This window comes from Pseudophryne corroboree, chromosome 1 (genome assembly GCF_028390025.1).
Source record: "Pseudophryne corroboree isolate aPseCor3 chromosome 1, aPseCor3.hap2, whole genome shotgun sequence".
Classification (NCBI taxonomy): Eukaryota; Metazoa; Chordata; class Amphibia; order Anura; family Myobatrachidae; genus Pseudophryne; species Pseudophryne corroboree.
Genome location: NC_086444.1, coordinates 590050419 through 590073700, shown reverse-complemented (window position 1 = coordinate 590073700; position 23282 = coordinate 590050419). Strand labels below are relative to the sequence as shown.

At 51.1% G+C, this 23282-nt stretch overlaps 1 protein-coding gene across 5 annotated transcripts in view; it reads right to left on the bottom strand.

The window, feature by feature from the left end:
• Positions 1-23282, bottom strand: part of LOC134900336 (stimulated by retinoic acid gene 6 protein-like) — a 200353-nt gene that overhangs the window by 106644 nt on the left and 70427 nt on the right. For all 5 annotated transcript variants that reach the window (XM_063914232.1, XM_063914234.1, XM_063914231.1 and 2 more), the window contains 3 exons: positions 19552-19633; positions 18398-18446; positions 18196-18313 (listed from right to left, as the gene is read on the bottom strand). In XM_063914232.1, the coding sequence (XP_063770302.1) occupies positions 18196-18313; positions 18398-18446; positions 19552-19633 (249 nt within the window). The remainder of the gene's footprint in view (positions 1-18195; positions 18314-18397; positions 18447-19551; positions 19634-23282) is intronic.

Here is a 23282-nt window from a genome sequence, read left to right as displayed (position 1 = left end):
TGCCTCCACAAAGTACACAGGGAGCTGAGATGGTGGATTCCAGTGGGGACGAATTGATAATCTGTGAGGAGGGGGATGTACACGGTGATATATCGGAGGGTGATGATGAGGTGGACATCATGCCTCTGTAGAGCCAGTTTGTGCAAGGAGAGATTAATTGCTTCTTTTTTGGGGGGGTCCAAACCAACCCGTCATATCAGTCACAGTCGTGTGGCAGACCCTGTCACTGAAATGATGGGTTGGTTAAAGTGTGCATGTCCTGTTTTGTTTATACAACATAAGGGTGGGTGGGAGGGCCCAAGGACAATTCCATCTTGCACCTCTTTTTTCTTTTCTTTTTCTTTGCATCATGTGCTGATTGGGGAGGGTTTTTTGGAAGGGACATCCTGCGTGACACTGCAGTGCCACTCCTAAATGGGCCCGGTGTTTGTGTCGGCCACTAGGGTCGCTAATCTTACTCACACAGTCAGCTACCTCATTGCGCCTCTTTTTTTCTTTGCGTCATGTGCTGTTTGGGGAGGGTTTTTTGGAAGGGACATCCTGCGTGACACTGCAGTGCCACTCCTAGATGGGCCCGGTGTTTGTGTCGGCCACTAGGGTCGCTAATCTTACTCACACAGCTACCTCATTGCGCCTCTTTTTTTCTTTGCGTCATGTGCTGTTTGGGGAGGGTTTTTTGGAAGGGACATCCTGCGTGACACTGCAGTGCCACTCCTAGATGGGCCCGGTGTTTGTGTCGGCCACTAGGGTCGCTAATCTTACTCACACAGCTACCTCATTGCGCCTCTTTTTTTCTTTGCGTCATGTGCTGTTTGGGGAGGGTTTTTTGGAAGGGCCATCCTGCGTGACACTGCAGTGCCACTCCTAGATGGGCCCGGTGTTTGTGTCGGCCACTAGGGTCGCTTATCTTACTCACACAGCGACCTCGGTGCAAATTTTAGGACTAAAAATAATATTGTGAGGTGTGAGGTATTCAGAATAGACTGAAAATGAGTGTAAATTATGGTTTTTGAGGTTAATAATACTTTGGGATCAAAATGACCCCCAAATTCTATGATTTAAGCTGTTTTTTAGTGTTTTTTGAAAAAAACACCCGAATCCAAAACACACCCGAATCCGACAAAAAAAATTCGGTGAGGTTTTGCCAAAACGCGTTCGAACCCAAAACACGGCCGCGGAACCGAACCCAAAACCAAAACACAAAACCCGAAAAATTTCAGGCGCTCATCTCTAGTATTCACACACATACTGGTGTTATACTGCGTCCAGCAATCGCCTCAGCCTGGAGGTGCAGTGCTGGGTTGGCATGGTCGGATTCCCTGACTGGAGATATTGATATCCTAGATAAGGATAGTATATTATTGCCTATAGAGCATTTAAAAGATGCATTTCTATATATGCATGATGCACAGCGGAATATTTGCCGACTGGCATCAAGTATAAGTGCGTTGTCCAATTCTACCAGTAAAATGGTCAGGTGATGCGGATTCCAAACGGCATTTGGAAGTATTGCCTTTGAAAGGGGACATTTGGGGTCGGTCTTCTAGACCTGGTGGCCACGGCAACAACTGGGAAATCCACGTTTGTACCCCAGGTCGCCTCTCAAAATAAGACGCCGTATTATCAGGCGCAGTCCTTTGTTGGCAAGCGGACAAAAGGTTCCTCTTTTCTGCTCGTGACAGAGGGAGAGGAAAAAGGCTGAAGAGATTACCCAGTTCCCAGGAACAGAAATCCTTTCCCGCCTCTGCAAAAGCCCTCAGTATGACGCTAGGGCCTTACAAGCTCAGGCACGGTGGGGGCCCGTTCTCAATGAATTTCAGTGCGCAGTGGGCTCACTCGCAAGTAGACCCCTGGATCCTTCAGGTAATATCTCAAGGGTACATATTGAAATTCGAGACGTCTCCCCCTCGCCGTTTCCAAAAGTCGGCTTTACCGACGTCTCCCTCTGACAGGGAGGCAGTTTTGGAAGCCATTCACAAGCTGTATTCCCAGCAGGTGATAATCAAGGTACCCCTCCTGCAACAGGGAACGGGGTATTATTCCACACTATTGTGGTACCGAAGCCAGACGGCCCGGTGAGACCGATTCTAAATCTAAAATCTAAAATCTTTGAACACTTACATACAGAGGTTCAAATTCAAGATTGAGTCACTCAGAGCAGTGATTGCGAACCTGGAAGAAGGGGACTACATGATGTCTCGGGACATCAAGGATGCTTACCTTCGTGTCAAAATTTACCCTTCTCACCAAGGGTACCTCAGGTTATGGTACAGAACTGTCACTATCAGTTCAGACGCTGCCGTAGGGATGGTCCACGGCACCCCGGGTCTTTACCAAGGTAATGGCCGAAATGATATCCCTTCGAAGGAAGGGAATTTTAGTTATCCCTTACTTGGACGATTCCCTGATAAGGGTAAGATCCAGGGAACAGTTGGAAGTCGGTGTAGCACTATCTCAGGTAGTGTTGCGGCAGCACGATTGGATTCTCAATATTCCAAAATCGCAGCTGGTTCCGACGACTTGTCTTCTGTTTCCTAGGGATGTTCCTGGACACAGTCCAGAAAAAAGGTGTTTCTCCCGGAAGAGAAAGCCAGGGAGTTATCCGAGCTAGTCAGGAACCTCCTAAAACCGAACCAAGTCTCAGTGCATCAATGCACAAGGGTTCTGGGTAAAAATGGTGGCTTCCTACGAAGCAATCCCATTCGTTAGATTCCACGCAAGAACTTTCCAGTGGAACCTACTGGACAAATGGTCCGGGTCGCATTTTCAGATGCATCAGCGGATAACCCTGTCACCAAGGACAAGGGTATCCATCATGTGGTGGTTGCAGAGTGCTCATCTTCTAGAGGGCCGCAGATTCGGCATTCAGGACTGGGTCCTGGTGACCACGGATGCCAGCCTGCGAGGCTGGGGAGCAGTCACACAGGGAAGGAATATCCAGGGCTTAGGGTCAAGCCTGGATACATCACTTCACATAAATATCCTGAAGCTAAGGGCCATTTACAATGCTCTAAGCTTAGCAAGACCTCTGCTTCAAGGTCAGCCGGTGTTGATCCAGTCGGACAACATCATGGCAGTCACCCACGTAAACAGACAGGGTGGCACAAGAAGCAGGAGGGCAATGGCAGAAGCTGCAGGGATTCTTCGCTGGGCGGAAAATCATGTGATAGCACTGTCAACAGTATTCATTCCGGGAGTGGACAACTGGGAAGCAGACTTCCTCAGCACGACCTCCACCCGGGAGAGTGGGGACTTCACCCAGAAGTCGTCCACATGATTAAAAAACTCGACAGGTATTGCGCCAGGTCAAGAGACCCTCAGGCAATAGTTGTAGACGCTCTGGTAACACCGTGGGTGTACCAGTCAGTGTATGTGTTCCCTCCTCTGCCTCTCATACCCAAGGTACTGAGATTGATAAGATGGAGAGGAGAAAGCACTATATTCGTGGCTCCGGATTGGCCAAGAAGGACTTGGTAACCGGAACTTCAAGAGATGCTCACGGAGGATCCGTGGCCTCTACCTCTAAGAAGGGACCTGCTCCAGCAAAGACCCTGTCTGTTCCAAGACTTACCGCGGCTGCGTTTGACGGCATGGCGGTTGAACGCCGGATCCTGAAGGAAAAAAGGCATTCCGGATGAAGTCATCCCTATCCTGATCAAAGCCGGGAAGGATGTAACCGCAAAAACATTATCACCGCAATTGGCGAAAATATGTTGCGTGGTGCGAGGCCAGTAAGGCCCGACGGAGGAAATTCAACTGGGTCGATTCCTACATTTCCTGCAAACAGGAGTGTCTATGGGCCTGAAATTGGGGTCCATTAAGGTTCAAATTTTCGGCCCTGTCAATTTTCTTCCAAAAAGAACTAGCTTCAGTCCCTGAAGTTCAGACGTTTGTAAAAGGGGTACTGCATATACAGCCTCCTTTGGTGCCTCCAGTGGCACTTTGGGATCTCAATGTAGTTTTGGGTTCCAAAAGTCACATTGGTTTGAACCACTTAAATCTGTGGAGTTAAAATATCTCACATGGAAAGTGGTCATGCTGTTGGCCCTGGCCTGGGCCAGGCGCGTGTCAGAATTGGCGGCTTTATCCTGAAAAAGCCCTTATCTGATTTTCCATTCGGACAGGGCGGAATTGAGGACTCGTCCTCAGTTTCTCCCCAAGGTGGTTTCAGCGTCTCACCTGAACCAACCTATTGGTGGTGCCTGCGGCTACTAGGGACTTGGAGGCCTCCAAGTTGCTAGACGTTGTCAGTGCCCTGAAAATATATGTTTCCAGGACGGCTGGAGTCAGGAAATCTGACTCGCTGTTTATCCTGTATGCACCCAACAAGCTGGGTGCTCCTGCTTCTAAGCAGACTATTGCTCGTTGGATTTGTAGTACAATTCAGCTTGCACATTCTGTGGCTGGCCTGCCACAGCCAAAAATCTGTAAATGCCCACTCCACAAGGAAGGTGGGCTCATCTTGGGCGGCTGCCCGAGGGGTCTCGGCTTTACAACTTTGCCGAGCAGCTACTTGGTCAGGAGCAAATACGTTTGTAAAATTCTACAAAATTGATATCCTGGCTGAGGAGGACCTGGAGTTCTCTCAATTGGTGCTGCAGAGTCATCCGCACTCTCCCGCCCGTTTGGGAGCTTTGGTATAATCCCCATGGTCCTTACGGAGTCCCCAGCATCCACTTAGGACGTTAGAGAAAATAAGAATTTACTTACCGATAATTCTATTTCTCATAGTCCGTAGTGGATGCTGGGCGCCCATCCCAAGTGCGGATTGTCTGCAATACTTGTACATAGTTATTGTTACAAAAATCTGGTTATTATTGTTGTGAGCCATCTTTCAGAGGCTCCTCTGTTATCATGCTGTTAACTGGGTTCAGATCACAGGTTATACGGTGTGATTGGTGTGGCTGGTATGAGTCTTACCCGGGATTCAAAATCCTTCCTTATTGTGTACGCTCGTCCGGGCACAGTATCCTAACTGAGGCTTGGAGGAGGGTCATAGGGGGAGGAGCCAGTGCACACCAGTTAGTCCTAAAGCTTTCTTTAGATGTGCCCAGTCTCCTGCGGAGCCGCTATTCCCCATGGTCCTTACGGAGTCCCCAGCATCCACTACGGACTATGAGAAATAGAATTATCGGTAAGTAAATTCTTATTTTATAAATACTGTGACCTGAATTACAGCTACTTTCATGCTATGCCTGAGATGGCATCAAAGTAACAGACGCCATTAACCACGTGTGGGGTCCCGGGGACGGGAGCTGCGGTTAACATAATAAGATCGGAGACGCTACTCCTATAACAACTAGTACTTACACTGGATATATCACTTGATATTGTTATGTATATAGATTAACATTGAGCCGCAGTTATTTATTTATATGTGTATATGTTGTGCCAGAGACAGCACTAAGACAACGGACGCCACTAACCACGTATGAGGTCCTGGGGACGAGAGCTGCGGCCAGTGGTTTTACGCTGGGACACGTGGCATAGGGGCTAGTGTACCATCATCCACTCATACAGCTAGTTGGGAGACAGTCCCCCTGTAATATATATCGCCAGCACATGCTAATTATCCCAGAGATGGGAGAGGTCACATTTCCTATATAATAGCCCAGATCTGTAACTCTGTGCCTGTGTGTATACTGCTGGGCATGGCTAGGATCTCTCATTGGGTTAGCAGCAGGTCTGTCACACCCAGTCCACTTCTGATTGGGCAAGAAACGCCCTCCCACACAGGTTACATCCAAGGGGAGGCTCTGCCCTTTGGCTGCTGTGTGTTCCTGTGGAGATGTGCCCCGTGTCCCAGGGCACATCGGACCGGCAGGGTGCAGGGGATCTGCATCCCCTGCAGTTCCTGGCTGTGGGCAGCGCTGGGGCAGCTTGTCTGTCCCCAGCGCCTGTCAGTGTGTGGCGGCGGCGGGTGTCTGGTGCAGGGATCGGATGTTTCCCTGCACCGGTCTGTCGGCGGCGGCGGGTAGCGGCGCGGCGGCACTTTAAACTTGGCGCCGTTCTGGCCGCCAATCAGAAGCGCCGCCCGCGGCTTTTGAAATCCGGCACCGTCCGCGAGCCAATCGCGGCTCGCGGCGCGCCGGCCAATCAGAAGCGGGCATGGTGAGCCAATCGGCGCTCGCCGCGTCACAGGCCCCGCCCCCGGCGTCTGACGTCAGACGCCCGGCGGGAGCCGAAGAGGTCGGGCACGCAGAGGAGCGCGAAAGAAGACGCCGGGCGGGAGCCGAAGATGGAGGGCGCGCGGAAGAGCCCTGAAGAGCTCGGGTGGCCGCGGAAGAGGCCAGAAGACTCCAGGCTCGGGGAAGGAGATTCCAGCGGCGGCTGGACACGGCAAAGCGACGGCGGCGCCGCTGGCCTGGATGGGCCAGCGGCAGAAGAGGCCATCCCGGATTGAGAAGCGCTGCAGTGGTGGGAAGCAATGGAGCTGTGCAGTTCCCCACTGCAGCCTTCTCCACCAAGGTAGGCCCTTGTAAGGTGCCCCCCCTCCCATTCCTCCCTAGACCACCGGGTGTTCGGGCATTAGGCCCGTGGGCACGGACGGGCAATAGGCCCGAGCGCAGATAGGAGTTTGGGGGTCATTATTTGGTTCGGTGGTTTGGGCATTAGGCCCAAGCCACCCTCTCCCAGCGCAGTAGGCGGGCACTAGGCCCGGGGGCACATCAGGCAATAGGCCTGTGGGGCATTAGAGGGCATTAGGCCCTAGTGTTTTTTGGCCAATTAGGGTAACATAAGGTGACCCTGGGCACCAGGCCCAGGTCACCCAACGAGGGACGAGTTAGGCGGGCACTAGGCCCGTGGGTAAGGTCGGGCCTCGGGTCCGTGCGCAAATAGGGGGCGCTAGGCCCAATAAATAAGCGGTTCACCCAAAGTGAATAGAGGTGACACTGGGCCCAATTCACCCCAAGGTGTTTAGGCAGGCAGGCCCGCTCGGCCTGAGCCCCTGAGAAGAGAGTACGGGAGGTGGGTGAGCTGTGCGGCCCCCACTACCGGGTGTTCTGAGTCGGGTACCTAAAGGGATAGCACCGTGGTAGTTGCTTGCACTGTGTATCGTGATGTATGTTGTTACCGTGCGGGGCAAAGTGTGAGCTTGTTAAGTGTGTTTAGTTTTGTTGCACCACACCCACAGAGCTAGTTTGAGGGCTCTGCCGTTGTAGTTAGTTTAGGGGTGTGACACTAGGTTAGAGTTAGGCCCTGCACGGCTGTTTGCTTGTTTGTTTGCCTCCTTACAGGGACCTGTAAGAGAAGAAGACGTTCGCAGTGCGGAACTGACGGTGAGTAGCATCGGTGTGCGTTTGTCCATTGTCTGTCCCCGAGCGCCGGAATAGGGATTGCTCACGGACGTGAGAATCCCCTTCATCACACTACGCGCGAGAGTGCGAGTGTGTGAAATCTGGGTGGCTGAGGCTTTGTGCCAGTGATGACCTTTCACCCAACCGGTGAAGGTCGCCGTCACCCCTGGGGTATCCCCTTTTCCGGTGGAGAAGGGTTGATACCCCCCTTAAGGTAGACTATTTTCTCCTCAGCTCGTTCGTCTGTCAGCTCCGAGAGGGAATCGCCGTGTCCGGATCCGACTGAAGATTGCCAGGTCCGTTGAAGGTTCCGGTACCTGAAGGTGAGAGAGAGCGGCGCCTGGAGAGTACCGAAACTACACCTGCACGGCAGCAGGCACCACCACACGCACCGCCGCACCTCTTACATTTTGGCGTAGTCGGCAGGGTTCGAGGATACAGGATCACGGACACGATGTGGAATGCCACCAAGAAGACCTCCCTGCAGGCGGCTCCGGAACAGACTCACCCCCGGACGTGTGCGGACCAGAGCGACTGGGTGACGGTGTCTGGGGCAGACCTCCTGAAGATGGTGCAGCGGTCGGTCCAGCGTGAAAAGGAAGAGCGCCGGGAGAAGGGGCGCAAGAAGGCCGCTGTGACGCCCTGCAAGAAATGTCGGCAAACGGGGCACTTTGCCGACGAGTGTGCTTGGCGAGAGACGTCCATAAAAAGAAGGTGGTCCAGGAAGCGGACCGAAGACGTCAGAAGGGCCAAGCGAAGAAGGAGTCCTGGTGTTTGCTCTGCGGAAACTACGGGCATGAGCATAACTGTTGTCCCTGGGATGAAGAGTGGAGCCAAGACGAGGTTGATTTCCAGTGTGAAAGCTGTGGAGATCCCCGACATCGGCTCCTGGAATGTCCATGGACTGAAGACAGGACAGACTACAAGGCCACCGTGGAGCAGCTGACGGAGTCTCGTCAGCAACTTCGGAACCGGGTGGCTGCAGAGCCCGTGTGTGCGCTCTGCGAGGCGAGGGGACATGCGCTTCCCGATTGTCCGTGGAATGAAGACCAGATGATTGCGGATGGTCGTGCCCAGAGATGGGAGGAGGAAACCAGGGAAATGGAGTGGAAGACCCTGCTTGAAGGTAGTTCGCAGGTGCCCATTTCCTCTGAGCCGGAACCAACGGGTGAAGATCCCTCAGTTAAGGAGGTGGCCAAGGAACCCGTCTTGGAGAAGGTGGCAGTGGCCCTCCCTTGTTGGAAGTATCGGCGACCAGGACATGCGGCCAGTGAGTGCCCCTGGGAAAATGCCGCGGACCTACTCTGTCCCAAGAAAGCGACCCCAGTAAGGCAGAATCCTTTCCCGCATAAGGCGGAGGTGGACGACTGGGAGGTGAAGAGACCACGCTGCGAAGAAAAGCGTGAAGACCCAGTGACGGGGACGTCCGGAATCTCCCCGCGATGGAACCATCCACGACCAGGACGTGCGGAACAGGTGTGTCCTGGGTACCTAGAGATGCCAGCTGAAGAGAAGTACGCTGAGAAAGTGAAGATGCCAGCGGAAGCGAAGGAGTATGCTGAAGAAGTAAAGATGCCAGCTGAAGGGACCAAGGGGGTCATTCCGAGTTGTTCGCTCGGTAAATTTCTTCGCATCGCAACGATTTTCCGCCTAGTGCGCATGCGCAATGTCCGCACTGCGACTGCGCCAAGTAAATTTGCTATGCAGTTAGGAATTTTACTCACGGTTTTTTCTTCGTTCTGCTGATCGTAATGTGATTGACAGGATGTGGGTGTTTCTGGGCGGAAACTGGCCGTTTTATGGGTGTGTGTGAAAAAACGCTACCGTTTCTGGGAAAAACGCGGGAGTGGCTGGAGAAACGGAGGAGTGTCTGGGCGAACGCTGGGTGTGTTTGTGACGTCAAACCAGGAACGACAAGCACTGAACTGATCGCACTGGCAGAGTAAGTCTCGAGTTACTCAGAAACTGCACAGAGATGTCTTATCGCAATATTGCGAATCTTTCGTTCGCAATTTTAAGAAGCTAAGATTCACTCCCAGTAGGCGGCGGCTTAGCGTGTGCAATGCTGCTAAAAGCAGCTTGCGAGCGAACAACTCGGAATGACCCCCCAAGTACACTGAGGAGGAAAATAATCCCCTAGTCCAGGTGTCGGTGGAGGAGGACTCGGACTACGGTGAGATGTCCGCCGACGAATCCCTCCAAGAGCAGATGGAGGACGACTCAGGCATCGGAAGCGCCGACGAGAGTGACTGGCAGGATTGGGTGGAGTCGTGCTCCCAGTTGTATGCCCTCCGTGAAGAGGAGGAGATAGTCCTGGAGCAAGAATACCTGCCGGAAGTGCCGAAATGGACGTACGTATGGGGAGAGGATCGTGATGCCGTGGGAGGACCCGTTCCAGAGGAAGACATGGGACCTTTGGAGATGCCCCACGAGGAGATGCGCCAGATGGTGGTTGTTGCCCGGGAGGAAACGGATGCCCCGGAGGATTCCGCTGTTGGGTGGTGGTCGGTACCACACCCTGAAGACAGGGACGATGCCACAGACGATATCGGAGGTCAAGAGTGGGTGACTGTTGTCCCCGTGGAGGAAGATTCCCCTTGGTGGGCCACGTCGAGCGACCGTGAGGAGGTGTCACTCCCCCAGAGGGTCCACCGATGGAGGTCAGGAGGAGCGAAGAGGAGTAATCCGGAACCGGTGGAGGAGGGATATGGGGTTACGGTCTGTCCGGGCTGGGCCCTCGAACACAACCTCGCCGGAGGGACCTCGGAATTTCCTGACCCGCGGACAATGGACGTCGTGGAGACCTTTGTAGGTACTACAAAGGAAAAAGGGGGGGGAAATGTGGAGATGTGCCCCGTGTCCCAGGGCACATCGGACCGGCAGGGTGCAGGGGATCTGCATCCCCTGCAGTTCCTGGCTGTGGGCAGCGCTGGGGCAGCTTGTCTGTCCCCAGCGCCTGTCAGTGTGTGGCGGTGTCTGGTGCAGGGATCGGATGTTTCCCTGCACCGGGCTGTCGTCGTCGGCGGGTAGTGGCGCGGCGGCACTTTAAACTTGGCGCCGTTCTGGCCGCCAATCAGAAGCGCCGCCCGCCGGCCAATCAGAAGCGGGCGCGGTGAGCCAGTCGGCGCTCGCCGCGTCACAGGCCCCGCCCCCGGCGTCTGACGTCAGACGCCGGGCGGGAGTCGAAGAGGTCGGGCGCGCAGAGGAGCGTGAAAGAAGATGCCGGGAAGGGAGCCGAAGACGGAGGGCGCGCGGAAGAGCGCTGAAGAGCTCGGGTGGCCGCGGAAGAGGCCAGAAGACTCCAGGCTCGGGGAAGGAGATGTCCAGCGGCGGCTGGACGCGGCGAAGCGACGGCGGCGCCGCTGGCCAGGACGGGCCAGCGGCAGAAGAGGCCATCCCGGATTGAGAAGCGCTGCAGTGGTGGGATGCAATGGAGCTGTGCAGTTCCCCACTGCAGCCTTCTCCACCAAGGTAGGCCCTTGTAAGGTGCCCCCCCCCCCTCCCATTCCTCCCTAGACCACCGGGTGTTCGGGCATTAGGCCCATGGGCACGGACGGGCAATAGGCCCGAGCGCAGATAGGAGTTTGGGGGTCATTATTTGGTTCGGTGGTTTGGGCATTAGGCCCAAGCCACCCTCTCCCAGTGCAGTAGGCGGGCACTAGGCCCGGGGGCACATCAGGCAATAGGCCCATGGGGCATTAGAGGGCATTAGGCCCTATTGTATTTTGGCCAATTAGGGTAACATAAGGTGACCCTGGGCACCAGGCCCAGGTCACCCAACGAGGGACGAGTTAGGCGGGCACTAGGCCCGTGGGTAAGGTCGGGCCTCGGGTCCGTGCGCAAATAGGGGGCGCTAGGCCCAATAAATAAGCGGTTCCCCCAAAGTGAATAGAGGTGACACTGGGTACTAGGCCCCATTCACCCCAAGGTGTTTAGGCAGGCAGGCCCGCTCGGCCTGAGCCCCTGAGAAGAGAGTACGGGAGGTGGGTGAGCTGTACGGCCCCCACTACCGGGTGTTCTGAGTCGGGTACCTAAAGGGATAGCACCGTGGTAGTTGCTTGCACTGTGTATCGTGATGTATGTTGTTACCGTGCGGGGCAAAGTGTGAGCTTGTTAAGTGTGTTTAGTTTTGTTGCACCACACCCACAGAGCTAGTTTGAGGGCTCTGCCGTTGTAGTTAGTTTAGGGGTGTGACACTAGGTTAGAGTTAGGCCCTGCATGGCTGTTTGCTTGTTTGTTTGCCTCCTTACAGGGACCTGTAAGAGAAGAAGACGTTCGCAGTGCGGAACTGACGGTGAGTAGCATCGGTGTGCGTTTGTCCCTTGTCTGTCCCCGAGCACCGGAATAGGGATTGCTCACGGACGTGAGAATCCCCTTCATCACACTACGTGTGAGAGTGCGAGTGTGTGAAATCTGGGTGGCTGAGGCTTTGTGCCAGTGATGACCTTTCACCCAACCGGTGAAGGTCGCCGTCACCCCTGGGGTATCCCCATTTCCGATGGAGAAGGGTTGATACCCCCCCTTAAGGTAGACTATTTTCTCCTCAGCTCGTTCGTTTGTCAGCTCCGAGAGGGAATCGCCGTGTCCGGATCTGACTGAAGATTGCCAGGTCCGTTGAAGGTTCCGGTACCTGAAGGTGAGAGAGAGCGGCGCCTGGTGAATACCGAAACTACACCTGCACGGCAGCAGGCACCACCACACGCACCGCCGCACCTCTTACATTCCCAGAGCAGGATTAACAATGGGGCTGATGGAGCTGCAGCTCCAGGCCCACACCCCAAAATAGGCCCACTGCATCTGCAGCAACATACCCTTCAACAATTTACACATAAAAATGGCTACAAATGCGAAAAGGGGGCGTGGCCACGGGTAAAGGGACATGACCACACCCCTTTTCCTCTACTTTCAATGGAAGTTTGGAGAGCCAGAAATCGGTACAGACCATAAAAAAAAGGTACTGTACCTGCCAAAAAGGTACAGTTGGAGGGTATGCCACTGCATCTGCAGAAAGTCTCTGCGCTGTAGATAGGGGGAAAAAAATCCTTTTACTGCAGTGTCTTATGTCCTGCTGCCAGTCTGCCTGCCCCCTCCACCATCAACAATCTCCACTCCCTAGCCGCGGTGCAGGTGGAACAAAAGCTGCTGCGGCCACCGGAATATATGTGTATGATAGCCCTCCCTGCACCGCATACTCTCTGAGCCCCGGAGCCTCCGCTGTGCGTGATGTCACAGAAGTGTCTCCCCGCCACAGCCGCGCTCAGATCCCCAGGGGCCCTGACTCCGCAACACAGCACCTGGGCTGCCGGCCTGGAAGCCCCGAGATGGCTAATGTAATGGATAGAGTGGGTGATATCGCGTAGGGTAATGTCTGGATGCTGAATCAATGTAAAAGGTGGCAGTGCTGTGCAGTGCAGTGGGTGTGCAGTGTCACTGACACTGCACAGCACTCTCACCTTTTACACTGATTCAGCCGGTCAGAAGTGCAAGATGATAATGCACCAGCCAATCAGCTCCTGTCAATTTACATATTGGAGCTGATTGGCTGGTGTATTATCACCTTGCACTTATCACCACTTTATCACTTCTTAATGCCTTCTCCAGGCTTAATACATCTGCCCCACTATACTGAAAGCCTATATGAACTTTCAACTAGCAGGCACAATTGCATGACTATTTACAACTGTTGACAGCTGCTAAAGCACTTATTCTAACAGACTGCTTGCTACCTTGAACAATGTCAGCAGGGCCATCTTAACAGCAGTGTAGGCCCATGGGCACTGCAATGCTCTGGGGCCCCTACCCAACCTCCAGCGGTAGGGGTGGGGGGTGCTATCAGCGGCAGCTTTGATGTCCCGTGGGTAGTAGGGGATGTTCTATCTTTCGCTCAGCATGTAGGACCTGGAGCTGTAATCTCTGCTAATTACTCCTTTACTGCACAGATGGGGTGAGAGGGAGAACACTAAACTGTAGAAGGGGACATTGGGCTGAATGAAGGGGCCAGGGTATGTGACTTCCAGGGTGGTAGGGGGTGTTCAATATGTAGGGAAGGGTGGATAGTGGAGTGGGCTTAACATTCATCATTTTCTGGTGGGAGGGCAGCTTGCCCTCAAGTTATATCAGATATCAGATGCAGATATCTCAAGTTGCTGGAAATAGATTTAATAGCTATGAATGGGATAAACAACTAGAGAGTGCCACCTTTCAGCAGGTACTGGGGACTTGGGGATCAGAGTTCAGGAGCCAGAGCAATCCACCAATGAAAATATAAAACTGCATATTAGGCGTGTGGAGCTGGAGCAGGGACCACCTACTGGAAGACTGATATCTCTGGTTCCGGGCATAGTAGAGCAGGGACGTGCAGTCAGGGGAGGTAGGGGAGGCAGTGCCTCCCCTGTCATAATGATTAAAATAATAAAAAGTAGATATTTATAAGAGTCTGTGATAAATATCTTCTTTTAGCATTGTAATCATTTTCCCCCTCTTACAATGGCTGCATGTTAGCGTGGGAGGCAGCGAGAGAGGTGCCTCCCGCTGCTAACACTAAAAGTCCGAGCAGCGGGGGGCGGGCAGGGGGCGGGGCGCAGCAATGGGCTGTGAAAGCCCATTGAAAAGGAATGGTTAAGCGGCGCCTATACTGGTGCCTCAATGACAGGGGCGTGCATTCAGCCCCGATGAATGCACGCCCCTGTCAGTGCCCCAGATGTGATTGGCCCAGCGGATCCAGTGCTGGATCCGCTGTCCCATCAGTGGCGGGCCCCCTTCCCGGCTGCAGCGAGCACCGTGGGCCGTGTGGGCGCCCGCTGCAGCCAGCGCCGCTGACTGACACCAGAGGTCATAATTGACCCCTAGTGTCTGAGCGGCGCTACTATGGGAGAGACGTCATGAGTCATGACGTCTCTCCCATAGTAGAGACGAGTCGGCAGACGGAGACGGAGGACAGCGCTGCAGGAGCGGTAAGTATGTGTGTGTGTGTTTATTTATTTATTTTTTATGTGTTTGTGTTGGGGGCACAACTACAAGGGGCACAAGTACAAGGGGCACAGCAACTGGGGGCACAGCAACTGGGGGGCACAACTACAAGGGGCACAACTACAAGGGGCACAGCAACTGGGGGCACAGCTACAAGGGGCACAGCAACTGGTAGCACAACTACAAGGGGCACAGCAACTGGGGGCACAACTACAAGGGGCACAGCAACTGGGGGCACAACTACAAGGGGCACAGCAACTGGGGGCACAGCTACAGGGGCACATCAACTGGGGGCACAGCTACAAGGGGCACAATTACAGGGGTCACAATTACTGGGGGCATAGCCACAAGGGGCACAGCTACTGGGGGCAAAGCTACAGGGTGCACAGCAACTGGGGTCACAACTACTGGGGTCACAACTACTGGGGGCACAGCTACAGGGGGCACAGCAACTGGGGCACAACTACAGGGGTCACAACTACTCGGGGCACTGCTACAAGGGCACAGCAACTGGGGGCACAATTACAGGGGTCACAACTACTGGGGGCACAGCCAAAAGGGGCACAGCTACAGGGGGCACAGCTACAAGGGGCAAAGCTACAGGGGGCAAAGCTACAGGGGGCACAGCGACTGGGGGCACTGCTTCTGGGGGCACAACAGGGGGCACAACTACAGGGGTCACAACTATTCGGGGCACAGTTAGGGGGCACAGCTACAAGGGGCACAGCGACTGGGGTCACAACTACTGGGGGCAAAGCTACAGGGGCCACAGCGACTGGGGGCACAACTACTCAGGGCACTGCTACAAGGGGCACAGCTACAACGGGCACAGCTACAGGGGTCACAACTACTGGGGGCACAGCCACAAGGGGCACAGCTACTGGGGGTAAAGCTACAGGGGGCACAGCTACAAGGTGCACAGCATCTGGGGGCAAAATTACAGGGGTCACAACTACTCGGGGCACTGCTACTGGGGGCACTGCTACAGGGGGCAAAGCTACTGGGGGTACAGCTAATGGGCTCACAACTATTGGGGGAGCCTGCTCCATCATCCCAGCCAGCAGCAGCACTCTCCCCTGTCTGCGCTAACGTCCTCCCGCATCAGTGAGTGTATAATATTCATTCATTTCTCTCTATTTCTCTCTCTGTCTCCTCCTGTGGATTACTTCGTTTGTAAGTATAATTTTCATTTTTACAGGTACCGGCCCTATTGGATTCTACTGGACAAGTGGACGTGACCGGCGTGGGATGTAGGTAAGTAATCTCTCTCTCATTTTTACAGGAACCACCTATTGGATTCTACATGGACAAGTGGACGTGACCGGCGTGGGATGTAGGTGAGTATGTGTGAGTGTGTAAGTGTGTTTTAATAAATTTTTACTTTCACGGTGTGTGTGTTGTGTTTTTATTTGGGTATTTTTTGTTGTTGTAGAACTACAGGTACCAGCGGGGCCGTTATTTCCCCGCATGCTGCTACTTGAGGTTCTCCAAGTACCAGCAAGAGGGGGAGGCTTGCTGGGCCTTGTAGTTCCACAACAAAAAACAATATTCTTTTTTTTACACACTTATGGCTATCAGCCCGGCACCCACTGCCCACGGGTGCTGGGGACAGCCTCGGGCTTCACCCCTGGCCCTTGGGTGCCTGGAGGGGGGGGACCCCTTGATTTAAGGGGTCCCCCCCCTCCAGGGAACCCCGGCCAGGGGTGACTAGTTGGGGGGGGTAATGCCACGGCCGCAGGGACCTACATAAATGTGTCCCCCGACTGTGGCATTATGTCCCTGGCTAGTGGAGCCCGGTGCTTGTTTTAAAAATACGGGGGACCCCTACATCTTTTGTCCCCCATATTTTTGGAACCAGGAATGATCTAAGTGCCCGGTGCTGGTTGTCTAAATACGGGGAACCCCTGTCCAATTTTTCCCCAGTATTTAAACAACCAGGACCGGCTCAAAGAGCCGAGGCTGGTTATACTTAGGAAGGTGGACCTCACGCATTTTTTTTATTTTCTTTTAACCCATTCAGACCATACTCCATTAAGTTAATGGAAGCCCTAGACAACAAAATTGCATTCGTGTCCTCCTCCCACTCCCTTCCCAGTCCCAAACACTCATTTTTATTTTTTTTCTATAAAAATGTACAATATATCACAAGTATGATGAGCAGGCAGGCAGCGGGCATTGGCGGCATCGGATTGAGATGCAAATTAGTGGCGGAGGGCTGGGTCAGTTGATGGTGGGCAAGTTTGTAAGCCATTGGCGGTGGCAGCAGGCATCGGCTCACAGGCAGTAGCGGGCATTGGCTCGGCGGCGGTAGGGGTCATCAGCAGGATCCGGCGTACATTATGGCTGTAGTTCCTCACCAGCCACTGACCTCACCGCACGCCACTGTAGTAGAGACAAGCTGCCAGTGTCCACTGAATGGGGAGAGTCCCCTTTTTTTGGAATATACCCTCAGATAAACTCTTGTCAGACAGAATCCGAGATATCTGGCTGGGAAGAGCAATTAACAGGCTTGGATGGGGACCACTGCTTTGACATCGGATTTCTCCGGTTCCACAGGGCCGATTTTCAAAAATCTGGTACCCCTGGAAAGGGGGGACCCTCAGCTATCAGCCTAGGGCCCTCATGCTCCTGGGGCCCTTGAGAAAGGGCCCACTGAGCCCATACGAAAAGACGGCCCTGAATGTCACTAACAACTGGCTGAATAGACAATGCTAACCGAAACCATTGCACCATCTGCTGCCTTACAGTGATATAGAGTATTTAGGCTTACCATACGTCTTTAAACCAAAATGCTCATGGACTACACAGGTTCCATGGCTAATTAAAACTAGGTGAAATGCAGGCTTGAAGTCAGCAGCCACAGAACCTGTGTAATTCATAGGTGTCCAAGTGTAAAGGGATTCGGCGGGCTGTAATGGGGTGTGAGTTTGTACAAATGTGCGAGTTTAGTGCTGAACAACTATTATTGCTTGAACATGAATATTGATTATTGGCTTTATTTTAACTGTGACTTTGGCTTGAAGTTTTATTGTGTATGTGCTATGTCAGAATGCAGACGTAGATACTGTATTTTAGATATCCACATTTTATATACATATATTATGAAATATATATACGGTGATTGGACATCACTCCCTATCTATATTTATTCTCTTCAAAAATACAATACAATGATGGCAGGGTCTCTCCCAACATGACCCTTTGTTAAGAGGCCTATCAGTAGGGAAATATATCTTTTCCCATTCACTAAAATGGCCTTGTTATAGTATTCATATAGAATCATTTTTTATTTCCTGGTTGATCTAAATCACGATTAACATGGTAAGGCTCACTCATGGATTTGGTTCTACCTTAACATTACTAAACTTTTAAATTGCCTTAAAATAGACTTTCTGCCTAGTCATTGACATAATGCAAATATTTAACCACTTAACTGACAAATTATTTTTCCTAAACCTGCTCATTGCTTTTTTTAATGAGCTGAAGAACATGTATTTAAACTTATCCAAAATTATTTTACTATATTTAAAAAAAAAAGTAAATTTACAGTTTCCCAGTGGCTGCTGTTGTCTGGAGCCACTAGGTGGGGGAACCAGCCGTGCTGACCAATCAGCAGTGATCTGTAGCACGGCAAACACTGGGGGAGGGTGCAGAGAGGCAGACGGACCTTCCAGTCCCTCTGAGAGCTGCAGCAGTGAGAAGTTTTTCTTCCCACAATGTCTATCTGACTTGACGCATCCTGTGCAAACAGGTCAGATAAAGGACTTGCTGGTTGCCGGTGTGGTCGTATCTGATGTGACCATGCCAGGCAAGTAGTTAATGACAACAGTGCCTTTTATGCACTTTACAAATGTAAATATAAATTGTGACATTGTAAAATGATCAAATTACAATGGAAAAAAAACTGTTACCATTACAACATACTTACATGGAAATTCCTAAGCCCTTCAGAAATATTATAGCTTGGCCATGTTTAATTGGAAAAACAACAGCATATGCAAAAGCCATGCCAAACAGACATTGCACTATGTGCAATATCAAGTACCCTGCAATAGAAGAAAAATATGTTGGTAATTCTAAAAACAGACCATTGTCCATTTTTTTTTCTCCAGGTAGAATTGTGAACATACCCCATAAAATATAAGCAACTTGCCAGCCAGAGTATCTTGCTATTGCAGCCTAGGTGTGATAGAGAAAGATATGTTGACAAAATTTATCATCAGACATTGTTTTAAAGATATTTCATATTGAACACAATCCGCATCTCAGATGTGGATATCTTGTGATAAAATTGCCCCAATTTGCAATGTGATTATTGAATGACTTATTCAGGGATGTATCAATTATTGCATGCAGGGACAGCGCTTGCGAGAAAGATCTGTCCTATGAATTCACTCCGCAGCCCTCTCGGGGTATTTTTTACAACAACTAACCCTAGTATGTACTGCGCATACCCCCCTTGCACTTACCCAGTGCTCAATGTTGCTTGTGCACTTTTCTGTGTCTTCTGTCATCTTATCGCTGGGTTCCAGCTCTGTGACCCCATCATCTTATGTCTGCTGTAAATTGAGATGCCAGTTTACAGCAGACATCAGATGACGTGGGTCACAGTGCCGGAAGTCGGTGAACACACGACCAGAGAAGCTCACCAGGGACACTGATTTTCTTTTACAGTGATCAGCCTGTTATTGTTATGGCTGTTCACAGGAGCTGGCGTCTGACAGATCAGAGAACGGATCCGGGAACAGGAGGGGACTGTGGATACCGCTGTATGAAGATAGCGTTATTATCACAGGGCTGCCCCCAGTATTATTTTTGTTTTTTAGTAAATTTGGACAGATCACAGTGTTTCTTTGTATGGAAAATGCAATCTTATTACTAAACAAATGTGAATTAAAGGCTTTGGAATAGTTAAAAAAAAAAACTGCTCCAAAATCCCTTTATTGCATTTCAGTGACACAAAATAATGTGAAAAGGGTGTGAAAACAATTAATGAATTAATTAAACAATTAAATAATAATAATAATAATAATAATAATAATAATAATAATAATAAATATGCCCGATAGAGAATACACCTGAATTATGTAGGCTTTATAAGTGCAATACTGTCCAGTTTTACAACACATGTGGTAGCCAAACTGGCAAGACAAGTCTTTTAGGGCTGAGCCAGATCAATTCTGTCCACACTGGGGCCTATTAGTGCATTCAGAAGCCAATAGTGGTCATTTTCTTATCACAGCTACAAAAAGTTTCAAAATAAGGTTCAAAAGAAGAAACTTACCACACATTTAGAAGATGAAGGTTTATGATATTTTATGGGAAGGAAACCTTTTTCCCCAATCCAAAGTCTTCTCATGTGTTTTCTGTAAAAATAGTATGCAAAAGAGTTATTAGTTAGGTAGCTTAACTACCATGAAACAAGTGTTATTTATAAAATGTAGAAAACAATGAGAAAGATAAAGGCAGCTCTCAAATCTCTTTGGCTGATACAATGTACTACTAGTAATGTTCTATGTTAACAGTCACTGAGTGCACATCATCGCACCAGTGCCCTGTTAGTGGCAAGCAATAGGAACGGTCACTGTATTGATCCTAGTAAGGTAGAGTAATGTAGTGTTGCCGCCACCTACTCTATACTGAGTTGATATCATGTAAGTACTAACAAGTTTGTACAAAGTGAGCTTCATCATGGGCCTTCAAATCCTCAAACCTTGGCATTACTGGCCAATTTTATATGCCCTATCCAGGGCCGGACTGGCCATCTGGAACATGCGCCGATGGGCAGGTGGGCCGGTCGGTCCCACAGAGAGACGGGAAGGCCACACGCAGCACAGCCTCTGGCTCTCTGGGTTAGCCGCCCCTTCCCCCAGTGTCCGTAGAAACTAGGGGTGTCGCGAGTCCACACCCCCTTGACTTGTGGCATGCACCCATACATCGTGACGGCATGCCCTACCTGCACGACGTGCGTGAACGTTCACAAATGCATGGGCCAGGACGGAGTCCCAGTTCGTCGCTGGCCCTATCTGAAGGGAGCTGTAAACAGGGGCAGATTTAACAATGAGTTATATTCTTGTTATCACTCGTTACAAATGTTAAATGGTGCTCCAGTCAATCAGCTTCTAACTGTCATGTGTTTGACAAATGACAGGAGCTGATTGGCTGGAGCACCACATGACATCGGTAACGAGTGATAAATAACATAAATATCACTCGTTGTTAAATCTGCCCCTAAGGGTTAGTAGAGCATAACATTAGCTCATTATTATTCAACTGTAGATCTGCATGTCGGTGCAAAGTCCCATCATACAATAACATACTGTAGATCTTTGTTCTGCAGAGTTCTAGCCCTGCTAGCTGTGCTTTGGGCAGAATGCTGTACAAATGTGATTGGAGTAACAGAGATTCTCAGTTGATACAGAAAGGGAGGCTTCTCCTTCAGAAGAAAGATGTGGTGTCTTATACAGTAAATAAACAAAAACATTTGTTACAATTTAAATTCCTGTCACATATATGTCAGCATTCCCATTTCAGCCCAGTATAACAACTTTATTCATACTTTCAACCAGAGGCGGATTGGCCATAGGGCTTACAGGGAAGATACCTGGTGGGCCGATGCACCCGCGGGGCCTGTTTTGTTTGAGGACATGTGGTCCTATTTATAGACATAATGAATAAGATGCAAAATAATTTGCATATATGAATATTTCTTTGCCACTTAGCCTGTGATTGCAGATGATCTAGTGTATGCTCTGTCTGCCTGCTTGGCTGACATATAAGATTGAGTGAATAGTGATTGGGATACGGTTGGTGTAATAAGCAAGAAAATATATCTTTCTAAAGACTTATAGTTTTCTAAATTCTAAAGGTGCATCATATAATGTGCTCATAATATTTAGTTTTATTTCCTTTTAACTTCCCCCTTGATGCTGGACATGCCCACTATCTGGAAAGTGTTGGGGGGAGGGTGCTGCTGCCATGGCCCATGGCTAGACCTTACACCTCTGGTGCTGCCCATGTGGGGCCACTAGTACAAATTTTTCCAGGGCCGCTTTTTGTTCCCAATCCGCCCCTGCTTTCAACATATACTAATCATTACAGTTATCTGTCCAGATTAACAATTTCATGCCTACCGCAATCCAACTCTCACCACATAAAACCCTGTGCTTGTATTAGCAACCCCATAACTACCATTGTTTCATGCCTACCATTACAGCCAGCATCAGTATCCAGTCAGAAGGTCAACAGTAACTACTCTCCCACTATACTGTCCTGTGTAGTGTACTCTTTGTTATACTGTATATAATCTACAGTGGCGGTTCTTGCCACGGGCAAGCGGTACTTTTGCCCGGGGCGCCGCCTTCCGGAGGGCGCCGGCGCCATCCGGAGGGCGCCGCACCAGGGCAAGATCCGCCACTGTGCCCCCCGCAGTGCCCTGCTGTGCCTCCCCGCTTTGAAGGGAACCAGAGGCGTAGCGTCTAGTTTCCCTTCATTGAGAGGACTTTAGTTGTGCGGTGCGCGATGACGTCATAGCGCACCGCACAGCAAAGGTCCGCTCCATGAAGGGAAACTAGACGCTACGGTCTAGTTTCCCTTCATGTAGAGGACCTTTGCTGTGCGATGCGCGATGACGTCATCGCGCACCGCACAGCATAGTGGCACAGACACTAGGGGTCATAATTGACCTCTAGTGTCTATGCTGTTCTATGGGAGAGACGTAATAACGTCTCTCCCATAGATCGAAGAGAGGAGAGGAGAAGAGCGGCGCCGCCGGCGGAGGGGGTCTGCAGCGGTCTGGATCAGGAACGGGGATGGTAAATATACTTTTTTATTATTTAATTTTTTCTTTCAGCATCATAACCACGCCCCCATTTGAAGCCACGCCCCTATATTTTGCCCGGGGCGCCACAAGGCCTAGAACCGGCCCTGATACTCTACTCCCCCACTGTGCTGTCCTGAGTTGCATATTCTTGGTTATATAGGTCCTACTCCCCCACTGTACTGTCCTGTGTTGCATATTCTTGGTTATACTGTATAGGCCCTAGTCCCCCACTGTACTGTCCTGTGTTGCATATTTTTGGTTATACTGTATAGGCCCTACTCCCCCACTGTACTGTCCTGTGTTGCATATTCTTGGTTATACTGTATAGGACCTAGTCCCCCACTGTACTGTTCTGTGTTGCATATTCTTGGTTATACTGTATAGGCCCTACTCCCCCACTGTACTGTCCTGTGTTGCATATTCTTGGTTATACTGTATAGGACCTAGTCCCCCACTGTACTGTTCTGTGTTGCATATTCTTGGTTATACTGTATAGGCCCTACTCCCTCACTGTACTGTCCTGTGTTGCATATTCTTGGTTATACTGTATAGGCCCTACTCCCCCACTGTACTGTCCTGTGTTGCATATTCTTGGTTATTCTGTATAGGCCCTACTCCCCCACTGTACTGTCCTGTGTTGCATATTCTTGGTTATACTGTATAGGCCCTAGTCCCCCACTGTACTGTCCTGTGTTGCATATTCTTGGTTATACTGTATAGGCCCTACTCCCCCACTGTACTGTCCTGTGTTGCATATTCTTGGTTATTCTGTATAGGCCCTACTCCCCCACTGTACTGTCCTGTGTTGCATATTCTTGGTTATACTGTATAGGCCCTACTCCCCCACTGTACTGTCCTGTGTTGCATATTCTTGGTTATACTGTATAGGCCCTACTCCCCCACTGTACTGTCCTGTGTTGCATATTCTTGGTTATACTGTATAGTCCTACTCCCCCACTGTACTGTCCTGTGTTGCACATTCTTGGTTATATAGGCCCTACTCATACGCGCACGCAGGGGGGGGTTTCCGAGTCCCCAGAACCACACCTGGCCGCCGATCTATCGCGGAGGAGCCGAGTCAGTTTTTCATGTCTGTAACAGGTCCGGAGTGTCTTCAGGCTGGCTGTTCAGGATGGCATGTAGCGGCGGGAGCAGCTCCTCTCAGGCTGCTCTTGCGACATGCTGTGAGAGGT